Source organism: Lactuca virosa, chromosome 8 (assembly GCF_052849685.1).
Source record: "Lactuca virosa cultivar CGN04683 chromosome 8, Lactuca_virosa_CGN04683_v6, whole genome shotgun sequence".
Classification (NCBI taxonomy): Eukaryota; Viridiplantae; Streptophyta; class Magnoliopsida; order Asterales; family Asteraceae; genus Lactuca; species Lactuca virosa.
The window spans coordinates 329502055-329514465 of NC_136433.1; the positions used below are offsets into that span (position 1 = coordinate 329502055).

General features: G+C 36.6%; 1 protein-coding gene across 1 annotated transcript; it reads left to right on the forward strand.

The window, feature by feature from the left end:
• The first annotated feature begins 6178 nt into the window (after positions 1–6178).
• On the forward strand, positions 6179–10430 carry LOC145129289 (U-box domain-containing protein 45-like). Its single transcript, XM_079063993.1, has 6 exons — positions 6179–6427; positions 6989–7082; positions 7243–7428; positions 7551–7658; positions 8036–9171; positions 9439–10430. Exons 2-6 carry the CDS (start codon positions 7032–7034, stop codon positions 10202–10204), a joined length of 2247 nt encoding a protein of 748 aa, XP_078920119.1. The 5' UTR covers positions 6179–6427; positions 6989–7031; the 3' UTR covers positions 10205–10430.
• Positions 10431–12411: the final 1981 nt, after the last annotated feature.

A 12411-nucleotide genomic window follows, 5' to 3' on the forward strand; every position in this document is an offset into this window, starting at 1 on the left:
GTCTTCAACCCATAGTTGAATATGTGAGATGTATTGTATTAGATTTTAAACTTTACTCCGGAGTTTTGATTCAAATAGATGATTTCATTTTAGCATATAGTATGATTTTCAATTAAAGTACAAGTCTTGCCATAGCTGATGTTTACATGGAAATAGAATCTCCTAGCTAAAAATGCTAGTTGTGACATCATCCCCCCGTTAGAGGGAATTTCATCCCGAAATTCTTTCGAAAGGTAGGATTATGAATGAGAGAAGAAGTGAGGGTACTTCTGCTTCATCTGGTCTTTGCTTTCCCATGTGAATTCTGGTCCATGCTTGGCGTTCCATCGAACCTTCACAATCGGAATGCGGCTCTGTTTCGTACGCTTTACCTCCCTATCCATTATCTCGACTGGTTCTTCGACGAACAAGAGATTCTCGTTTATTTCGATCTCTTCTAGAGGAATGACAAGGGTTTCATCTGATAAGCACTTCTTCAAATTCGAGACGTGGAACACGGGGTGTACGTTACTGGGCTCCGAAGGTAGCTGCAGCTTATAAGCGACCGGACCAATTCAGGAAAGAATCTCGAATGGTCCGATGTATCGTTGGTTTAGTTTTCCTCGTTTCCTAAAACGAATCATCCCTTTCCAGGGAGAGACCTTTAATAGCACTCGATCTCCGACTTGGAATTCCAGAGGTTTTCGTCGTTTGTCAGCGTAACTCTTTTTTTGGTCACGCGACGCTTGGAGTCGGGCTTTGATTTGGATTATCTTCTCTCTAGTCTCTCGAATGATTTCTGGTCCTATAAGGGTGCTGTCCGGTGATTTCCCTTTTGCCAGCTGGGTGTCACCCACCTCAGCCCAGCAAAGAGGCGATCTGCATTTGCGACCATATAAGGCCTCAAAAGGAGCAACCATTATGCTTGTGTGATAGCTGTTGTTGTACGAGAATTCAATCAAGGGAAAGTGGGTATCCCATGACTTGCCGAAATCAATCACACAGGCTTGGAGCATGTCTTCAAGTTTTTGGATGGTTCGTTCACTTTGTCCATCGATTTGAGGGTGGTAAGCAATGCTCATGTCTAGCTGTGTTCCCATAGCCTTCTGGAGTGACTGCCAAAACCGTGAGGTAAATCTACTATCCCGATCCGAGATTATAGATACTGGCACTCCATGGAGTCTCACGACCTCTTTGATATAGATTTGGGTTAATCTTTCCATCTTGTACGATTCTTTTATTGGCAGGAAATGAGCGGATTTAGTTAACCTATCTACAATCACCCAAATAGCATCCAATCCGTCTGCTGGTTTAGGTAATTTGGTTACGAAATCCATAGTAATCCTTTCCCATTTCCACTCGGGTATTACTTGCTGTTATAATAGTCCCGATGGTTTTTGGTACTCCACTTTCACCTTGGTGCAAGTGAGACACTTGCCCACGTAAGTGGCGATCTCTGCCTTCATATTTGGCCACCAATAATGTTGCTTAATGTCCAGATACATCTTATCCGACCCTGGATGGACGGAATATCGCGTCTTATGGGCTTCGTTCATGATTATTTCTCTGAATCCCCAAAGTTTAGGGACCCAGATTCTATTCATGAAGTAGTAAGTTCCGTCCTCTTTGGCTTCAAAGTTCTTATCCATCCCACACAGTGTTTCATTCGTGACGTTCTCCGGCTTCAAGGCATCCGATTAGGCTCCCTTGATCTGTGAGGTTAGGTGTCGTTAGGGTTTTCACCCGCCGACCTGAGTATTCTTTCCTGCTCAGGGCATCAGCTACCACGTTAGCCTTGCCTGGGTGGTACTTGATCTCGCATTCATAATCATTTAGCAACTCAACCCACATTCACTGCCTCATCTTTAGCTCCTTTTGGTTTAGAATGTGCTGGAGGCTTTGTCATCGGTGAAGATGGTGCACTTTGTACCGTAGAGGTAGTGCCTCCAAATTTTTAGGGCGAAGACCACAGCTCCCAGCTCGAGATCATGAGTGGTGTAATTTACTTCGTGAGTCTTCAATTATCTGGATGCGTAATCTATCACCTTTCCACGTGGCATGAGGACACAGCATAATCCTTGATTCGAAGCATCGCACAGCTACGAAGTCTTTGGTTCCCTCCGGTAAGGATAGCACTGGTGCACTACATAGGGCTCGTTTCAAGGTTTGGAAGGCGGTTTCTTGCTTTTCCGTCCAGTTGAAAGACACGCCTTTTTGTGTCAAGGTGGTGAGAGGCTTAGCTATCTTGGAAAAATTCTGGATAAACCTTCGGTAGTAGCCCGCGAGACCCAAAAATTGTCGAATTTATGTTGGTGTTTTCGGGATCGCCCAACCTTCAATGGCCTTTATCTTGGAAGGATCTATGTGAATCCCCTCCTCGCTGACTACGTGGCCCAAAAAGTTTACACTGCGGATCCAGAACTCGCATTTGGAGAGCTTCGCATATAGTCTTTCAACTCTTAAGGTTTCCAAGATTTGACGGAGATGTTTTCCATGCTCTTCTTTGCTTCGAGAGTATATAAGAATATCGTCGATGAAGACGATCACAAAATTATCAAGGAATGGGCGGCAGACTCGATTCATGAGGTCCATAAATGTTGCGGGGGCATTTGTTAGACCGAAGGGCATCACAACAAATTCGTAATGATCGTATCAAGTTCGAAAGGCAGTTTTTGGAATGTCCTCTTCTCGGACTCGAAGCTTATGACAACCAGATCTCAGGTCTATTTTGGAGAAGTAACTAGCTCCTTGAAGCTGGTCAAATAGATCGTCGATCCGAGGGAGCGGATATCAGTTTTTGACAGTGAGCTTGTTTAATTCCCTGTAATCGATGCACATTCTGAAAGACCCGTCCTTTTTCTTGATAAACAAAACCGAAGCTCCCCGGGGTGAGAAGCTTGGTCGGATTAATCCTTTACTTAACAACTAGCTTAGTTGGCTGGATAACTCCTGAATTTCGGCGGGAGCTAACCTGTAGGGTGATTTGGCAATTGATGTGGCTCCTGGTATTAGGTCGATTCGAAATTTGACCTGTCTTTCTGGGGGTATTCCCAGAAGGTCTTCTGGAAACACATCCGGGAAGTCACATGCCACTGGGATGTCTTTAATGTTTACTTCTTCTTTGGTTTTATCCACAACATGAGCGAGGAAAGCGTAGCTTTTCTTGTGCAGTCACTTTTGTGCCTTGATGCATGAGAAAAGATGAAGGTTGGTGCCAGGTTTATCACCATAGATTATTAGGGTTTCGTGATTGGGAAGATGAAGGTGAACGACCTTTTTGCGACACATAATATCGGCATAATGGGGGCTTAACCAATCCATGTCGATTATCACATCAAAACTCCTAATGTTTACTGGCATCAAATCTATTTGAAAAGAGTGATTGTTTAGTGTTAATGTGCACCCTATGTAAACATCTTCGGTTGTTTCCGTTTTCCCATTAGCCATCTCCACCGTAAAGGCTTCGTTGAGCTTCTGGGGTTGTTGTTTTAGTAAGTGTTTGAATTTGTTACTAACGAAGCTTCGTTCCGCTCCGCTATCGAATAAAATGCATGCATAAGTGTTGTTAAGTAGGAACGTACCAGTCACAACCGTTGGGTGCTAAACTATTTCACCTTGACCCATTGTCAATACCCTTCCTGACACTCCTGCCCCCGGGTTGTTGGCTTTGGGGCAGTCGCGTTTGAAATGGCCAGTTTCTCCACACCCATAACAAGTGTAGTTGCCCCCAGTATCTTGCTGGACTGTTGGTTCTGTGGAGGCTGATTTCTACAGTATCTTGCGGTATGACCCTTTCGATTGCAACTCATGCAATGCATCTCCCTTCATTCTTCATAGTTATCCCACAAAACCGATGAATGTTATACCACACTTTACCACACAAAAACACACAACACACACACGATAAAAAAGAAAGAAAAATGGTACGGTAAGGTCATCACCCACGGTAAGGTTTTAGGCTTTTGTAGGGGGGGGGGGGATAGGTATCAGAGCTGTGTTTGTCACACACTATCGTGCCAAATCAATAACCACAGTGTGCGGTAGAGAATGCACAAACCGATCTAAAGATATATTTGTTTGGTAAAATCAAGAATAAAGGTTTTTTTCTAAGTTTTTTAAACTGATGCTTTAAGGAGTTTATTAAGTTTTATTAATTATATATATATTATTTTATATATTCCAGTTAGTTTATCAGCTAATTGTCAAACGTTATTTTTTACCGGCTAGCAATAAAATTTTCAGCCAACAACTAAATTTTAACTAGCTTTATTTACTTTTACAACAATAACATAAAATATAATATTAAATAAATAATATTAACTAAAACAATTTTAGATTTTAAATGATCATGTTATAATTATTATTCATTTGCATGCATAGGAAATTATATGTAATTACAAATATAGCTTATTAATAAAATGATTAGTTAACCATGAAGCATTTAAATGCCTTTCACATGTTTTGAAATGATGGTCCACCCAATTTTTGATATTTTGCTTTTAAACAAAATACCTATTTTCTTGTATGGGGGAAAATGGGAACACCTTCAAAGAAATAATAAAAAGTGGGAGGGGGCAGTTTGGGTATTTAGAGTCGTAGTTAAGAAGAGAGATCTGTTAACCGACAAACTTGGGAGGTCGGCAACTGTCCGCCTGTGAACGGGGAGAGACAAAAGCGGGAAAATTCCATCACCTTTTTTCTTAAATTTTAATTAAAGTACCCTATTTATTTATTTTAATCATTTCTAATTTTCTTGAAATATATTTTATTATCTTCAATTATATTCAAGCAAAATGTAAGGTTTACTTAATTTAGAAAAAGTTCGCTCATATTTGGTCTATATTCATTAATATGATTGACAATTAACTGAAGATAAAGACAATAACATGTATGTATTTTGCATTCGTTTGATTTTGGTGGTATTAAATTTCTAGAATTAAAAATAAAATTTTAATGATTTATACTTGTTAAAAACCAAATAGATTAGTTTTTATTATATGACAAAACCCAATTTAAAATACTTAAATTCTTTTTTTTCCCTACTAAGATTTGAATTTTTTGAATTTGATAAACATTGATAATATTTATTTAAAACATTAATTATATATCTATGTTGTTTTTAAAAGAAACAACACAAGTTTATAAAAATTAGTTATATTAAAACAATGTGTAATTAGTTATTTACCCGCTCAATAATGTAACTCAAAAAATTCATTAAATAATACCATGCTCAACCGACTTAACGAGTTAAGTAATGTGTGATTCAAATTTTATAATTCAATAACATATAAATATAAAATCTAATAAAATTAAATAGTATGAAGTCATTCTAATCGGTTAATGGCCTGATACAGTTTAGAAATTCATGGCAAAAAATGGAGATTGTGACACGACTATTCTTCATTATAAATGAGTCATATGTGTATTCAAATCACTAGCAATGAAACAAAATCAAGAATTTTTGTTATATAATTAAACAATATATTAATAACTTACAATAATTATTATTAAACCCATGCACAAAATCAAATATTATACGTATTTAAAATAAAATATGTAGTTTTTTTCTTTTATATGTTTTTATAATAATCTCGTATTAAAAAAAGGTCAGTTTACATTTAATGACAAAATACGTTAACTCTCATTTAATAACATGTATTAAAAAAAACAAAATATATTAATTTTCATTAACCCAGAATGTTGCAAATAATTCATTAAATTATCAAAAATCACAACAATGAACAAATCATAAGTACAAAATATTTCATGTAAAATAATAAAAATCATCTAGTTTAAAAATGTCTTGTAATAATGAACATTTGTTTTGTGTGTGTTTTTTAATAAAAGCGTTATAAATTAAATGAAAAAAAATACGTTAATTCTCATTTAATAAAAACATATATTATTTTTTTTAAGGCAAAATGTTGAAAGAACTCATCCAAATATATAAAAAAAAATCACCACACCACAATGAACAAATCTTAAAGTACAAAATATTTCATCTAATATTATAAAAAACATATTGTTTAAAAAGTAAATAGTACATTTAACTCATAAATAAATTATTTAATTGTTTTTCAATAATTAAAAGATTAAAATATTATTATAATGTTAAATATTAAATCAATAGATTTGATTTGTGATTATTATTTAATAATATTATTATGTTATTCGATCCCTAGTTTGTGTCCATTTCAAAATATCCCCTTTTACCATTTACGCCTCTAAATCCAACCCCCCCTTCTCAGTCGTTATCTTTCCCTTTACTCTGTCTGTGTTCAGATTTGGCAACAATTGCATCTGTTCTTGACTTTTACTCAATTCATGTGCAAATCTAAAGTTGCGAAACGAATGGATAATATTTGCATATTCGAAACCCTAAAAGATTTATTACTTCATTAATTTTTCGTTCAAATGTTCGTTTGATGAAGCTTCCCTGTTCACCCTGGTACGTTTTCAGGCAAAACACCCAAAATTCATTCTCACTATTGCTTCGCTTTTTAATTAATGGGGTTCTCGTGATTTGAAATTCGTTAGGTTTGTTTTCTTTCAATGTATATATTTTTGTTTTTTTTTGGTAGAAATTACAAAACCCCGTTTATTTTGTCTTTGTATCCTTCATTGAAGAGATTTCTAGCAATGGTTGAAGTATTTATTTATTTTTGGTTTTAGTTGGTGTAATTTACCGATCAAGTTTTTCCAAATTGGTTGTTGTCAAATTCTTTTTTTGTTTTTAGTTCTGTTTTTGTAATTTACTGATCAAATTTATGTAATTTCCTGTTTTGTGAGTTCATATAATTGTTTTTAATTATTTTTTTAAAAATTTGGTTCAACCCCTCAAATCGTCGTTATTTGATTCAAAACAAAATATCTAGTGATTCTATCATATTCATGATTTTCCTTGACTTTTCTTAATAATTTCTGCTACACCTGATCGTGAATTATCTCGATGAATCTGAGTTACCGAGTTAACGGAAATGTAACTGCTGTCGTATGCTAATCATTTCAGGTTATCTAAAGTCAACAAAATCATATTTTTGTGAATGTAAATCATGGAAATTTCCGAAATTGAAGAGAATATGTTTGCGCTGGGTGAACCGAAGGTAAATCTATCGTTATTTTTTTAATTTAATTACAATATTTGATCTACTTATTATTGATGGACTTATTCATTATTTGTTTATGTTCCTTCAATTCTGCAGTAGTTTTCTCAAATATATTTTAAATATAATTTATTAATTCAATATGTTTGTTTTATTATAGCTACACGGAGGAATGTGTAAGACGCTCTCTTTGATCTACATCAAAGTGTTGACCGTTTTCCCTGAGTTAGAAGCATCACGTCCTCGAAGCACTTCAGGGATTCAAGCATTATGTTCTTTGCACATAGCATTAGAGAAAACAAAAACACTTCTTCAACACTGCACTGAATGTAGCAAAATTTACTTGGTACAAAATCTATCCTCTTTTCATCTTATATTAGATTTACCTACTTACCCATTAAAAGTAATTACACGATTTTTATTTTTTAAGCCGCATATTTATTCATTAACATTGTGTATATTTTACAGGCTATAACGGGAGATTCCGTTGTTTTAAAATTTGAGAAAGCAAGATCGTCTCTCGAGGATAGTCTTAGGAGGGTTGAAGATATAGTTCCACAAGCTATAGCTTCTCAGGTGTTAAAACTTTCTTTTATAGTGTAAAAAATATATAATTAAAAAATTGTTATTATAGCGTGTCCCCTAAAATCTTATTATAAAAAAAGGGGTAGGCATGATAATGATAAAAGGTAAATCACCATGTCCCAAAATGACAAGGGTAAATTGGTCTTTTTATTGTAACCATGATCAAAGAATGCGATGATTATTAGGCTTTATCCTAAGATCTATTTTATGGATTGTCACCTTCTTACCACTTGGACAGTTCAAAACACAAGGGTAAAATAGTCCTTTTACCTCAAATAGAAATTTCGTACGGATTTTTGCGTTATTTAAGTTGTATAAATAAAAAGTATGAAACATTATGATCTAACGATGAATTTTTCGTGTCCCAGATTTCCGATATTTTAACCGAACTCGAAGGAATAGAGTTTTCACTAGATCCAATAGAAAAACAAATAGGCGATGAAATAATCGGATTACTTCAACAAGGTAAAAACTTCAACAACAATAGTGACAACAACGAATTAGAAACATTCCATCAAGCCGCATCAAAACTCGGCATTACATCATCAAGAACCGCTCTTCGAGAAAGACGTGCTTTAAAAAAACTTGTTGAAAAAGCAAGGATTGAAGAAGACAAAAGAAAAGAATCCATTGTTGCATATCTTTTACACCTCATGAGAAAATACTCAAAATTGTTCAGAAGTGATTTCTCAGATGACAATGACTCCCAGGGCTCTACCCCATGTTCACCCACAATCGGTTCATTCGAGGGTTACAGTGGGTCCGGGTTTGAAAGACATCTCTCGAAACTAAATTCATTTAATTTCAAACCTAATTTCCCACGATCCGGGCAGGTCACGATGCCGCCCGAAGAACTACGCTGCCCGATTTCCTTACAACTTATGTACGATCCGGTTATTATCGCGTCCGGGCAGACGTACGAGAGAATTTGTATTGAGAAATGGTTTGGAGACGGGCACGATACCTGCCCGAAAACTCAACAACAATTAAGTCACCTCGGTTTGACTCCTAATTACTGTGTGAAAGGCTTGGTGGCAAGTTGGTGTGAGCAGAATGGAGTTATGGTTCCCGGAGGTCCGCCGGAGTCTCATGATCTGAATTACTGGCGGCTGTCGTTGTCGGAAAGTGAATCGGTGAATTCAAAGCCGCCGCCAGAGAGTGGCGGTGGTGGTTTGGTTAAGTGTAAGGGGATGAAGGTGGTGCCTTTTCCGGTGGAGGAGGATGAGGCGGCGGTTGTGGCGGAGATTGGCGGTGATGGGTTTGAGAGGTATGATGAGTTGTTGGCGGTGTTGCATGGTGAGGGGCATTTGAGGAAAAAGTGTAGGGTTGTGGAGGAAATAAGGAGGTTGTTGAAGGATGATGAAGAGGCGAGAATTTATATGGGTGCAAATGGTTTTGTTGAAGCTTTGTTGCGGTTTTTGGAATCGGCTTTGAATGCGCAAAGTGAGTTTGCTCAAGAAAGTGGAGCCATGGCTCTGTTTAATCTTGCTGTCAATAATAATAGGTATGTATATGTTAGTATTTTGAAAAAGGTTAAATGCAAGAAATAGTAATTTACTTTCACTAATTTGTTTATTATAACATCATTTTTTGGTCTCTTTAGTTTGAAAATTCTATGCAATTATAATAAACAAATTGATAAAATTACATTGATATTCTTGCATTTAACCTCAAACAAATAAACGGAAGTAGGTTACTATTTGTTTCATTTAGTTGTTTTGACTACTTATAATTATAGTACATTGTAATTTATGCTTTATTTGTATTTTAGGAACAAAGAAATGATGTTAGCTAGTGGGATACTTTCGTTATTGGCACAAATGATCGAAAGTTCAAAATCAATTGGAGCAGCCATAGCTATATACCTGAATCTTTCATGTTTCGATCAAGCAAAGCCCATAATAGGTTCAAGCGAAGCAGTTCCTTTCTTAATCGAAGTTCTTCAAGGAGACTTGGATTCCCAATGCAAAATTGACGCTCTTCATACTCTCTATCATCTCTCATCTTTCCACTCAAACGTCCCTCGACTCATATCCTCCGGCATCATCAACGCCCTGCAACCATTTCTCACCGATTCGGATTCCCGATCGTGGACAGAGAGAGCCATAGCGGTTTTAATAAACCTAGCTGTGACCAATTCGGGTCGATCCGAGATTATAGAGGGTCCGGGTATGGTAAGTGGGTTATCGATGTTGTTGGATATGGGAGAACCGGAGGTGCAGGAGCAGGCGGCGGCGTTGCTGTTGATTTTGTGCACTGGAAGTGACAAGTGCAGTGAAATGGTGCTTCAGGAAGGGGTGATTCCTTCTTTGGTGTCGATTTCGGTTAATGGAACGATGAGAGGGAAACAAAAGGCGCAGAAATTGTTGATGGTTTTTAGGGAGATGCGGCAGAGGGATCCGCCGGTGGTGGTTCAGGGCGGTGGACAGGGTGGTGAAGAACGGAAAGTGTTGAGTAAATCGACGTCGAGGAGGAAGATGGGGAAAGCGTGGAGTTTTTGGCGGAAGAGCAAGAGTTTTTCGGTGTACCAATGTTGAATTCTTGATTCTCATGGGTCGAAATTGTAAAAAGGGTTTTTATTTTATTTTTGGTTTTTCCTTTTTTTTTCTATAGGGGTTTTTGGTCTTTTACCACTAGAGGAATTGTACAGGCTCTTGTAATCAAAGAATTTTGTATCTTTATTAGACTTGTTTTTTAAGATATGTTTATGGTTAATGTGTAAAAAAGAGTAGAATATTTTAAAGGGTAAATGTCAGTGTACTGTGTACTCCAACCCATTTTTTTTATTATTATTATTTTTTTTTTTTTTGCATTTTAGGGGAACGAATTGTTAAATTATCGGCTAAATTAGTCTATTTACCTGTTTTAAAAGGTTACCATACAAGTCACAATAAGTCAATGCCTCAACTCTGAGTCAAATCAATTGCCATGTCACTCAGCTGGGTCGATGTGGAATATTTGGGCCCTAAAGGTTACCACTTACTATGTATCCTCCCTTGTTACATAAAAGGAGGGGCAAATCGGTTGAAAACCTAAATCTTCATTCCCCTTTTCCACTAAAAGATTCCGACAATTCGACAAACATCCCTTTCACGTGAATCACAATGGCTACCCCAACACCACAGTCACCCGAATCGGTATCAATAAATTCAAGGGACCATCTCAACTTTGACAATTGCATACCATTTTTTTGTGAATGTGGAGCTCAGATTGCGGAACAAAAACTTGAAGTGAAGCGTCTGAAAGAAGAAATGGGTCGAGATTTAGTCATAAGCAATGTGGGCCTACTGGCATTGAATTGTCGTTTAAAGCAGACGGAGAAGAAGTTGCACTATGTCACTGTGTTATTGGTCTGGTGTTTGTCATATTTGGGTTTCTGGTGGCGAAGGTTGTTAATGTGTTGAAGAAGTGATTTGTTGGTCGTTATGGTGTTTGTGTTGATCATGTAATATTGTGTTTGTTTTAGGTTTATGTGTTTCAGATATGTTGTTGTCCAGTTTAGTTGGTATGTTTGATGGTTATTTTGTAAAAGTGGATGAAGACTTGTGTATACACCGACAATTTTGTATAAACAATGTGTGTAATCCTCTTTTGTTAATGGAAAATATATTGTTATTATAATCTGACTATCTTATTTACTATATTTCTTTGGGTTGTTTAGTAGGGTTTAAAAATTAAAGTATGTTTTTTAAGACAATAACCCTCATGTTCGTTACGTTAATCTCGTGCGTATGTTCACTGAAAGTCCGATATCGTCGTCTTTTTGGCACGGTTTTGTTTATATCACGTCAAGTCATTATACGACCCCCCCCCCCTCCTAAATGATAAAGCAACCATGAGCGATCGATCTTTACTCATAGACTTCATACCAATTCCGAGCGGAAGCTTCGATATTATCATAGGTATGAATCGACTAACTCCCCATTATGTCTAGATCTGTACTACAATAACGTTGTAGGACTAAATCTACCCACGAGAAAACCATGGTCGTTTACGATGACAAGTCGGAGAAAAACCTAAAGTTTCCTTCCTACCCTAAAAAAAATCAAATGATGGATTGTTGTGAACTTCTCGGCTCACCATGATTTAAGCAACCTTGTGAAGGATTTAACCAAATGTAAAGAATTTGATAAAATGTGAAGGACTTAATCAAATGTGAAGGATTTAATCAAATGTGAATGAATTGATTAAATATGAAGGACTTAATCAAATGTGGAAGTTTAAGTGAAGAGTTCTTCCCAAGAAATGAACGTTGGAACTCTAACAACAAAAGAATTTATGTCGTCTACTACCAATGATTCAATCGGGAACTTCTTTATGGTAGCCCAATTGTCACAACTAGCAGTTTTAGCTAGGAAATTCTGTTTTCATGTAAACATCAACTCTTGTAAGTCTTGTAATCTAAGTGAATATCATACTCTATGCTCAATCAAAAACATTCATTTGATTCAAAACTCCTGAGTGAAGTCCAAGACCTAAATTAACACGTCTCAGATACTCAATTGTGGGTTTGAAACCCTAATAACCCGGTTCACCTCAGGATGGACCATGATCCTCTTATTGGGCCTAATGGGCCAATAAACTCTCAAATTGATTACTTTGGGTCTAGGAACCCCATTTGGGCTTCAATTGGACCCACAATCATAAAATAATAGCATTTTGGGCCATAAGACTTCTCATGGGCCTTTATGGGCCTAAAATGTATCACTTTGTAATCATGGGCCATGATGGGTCGTAAACCCAT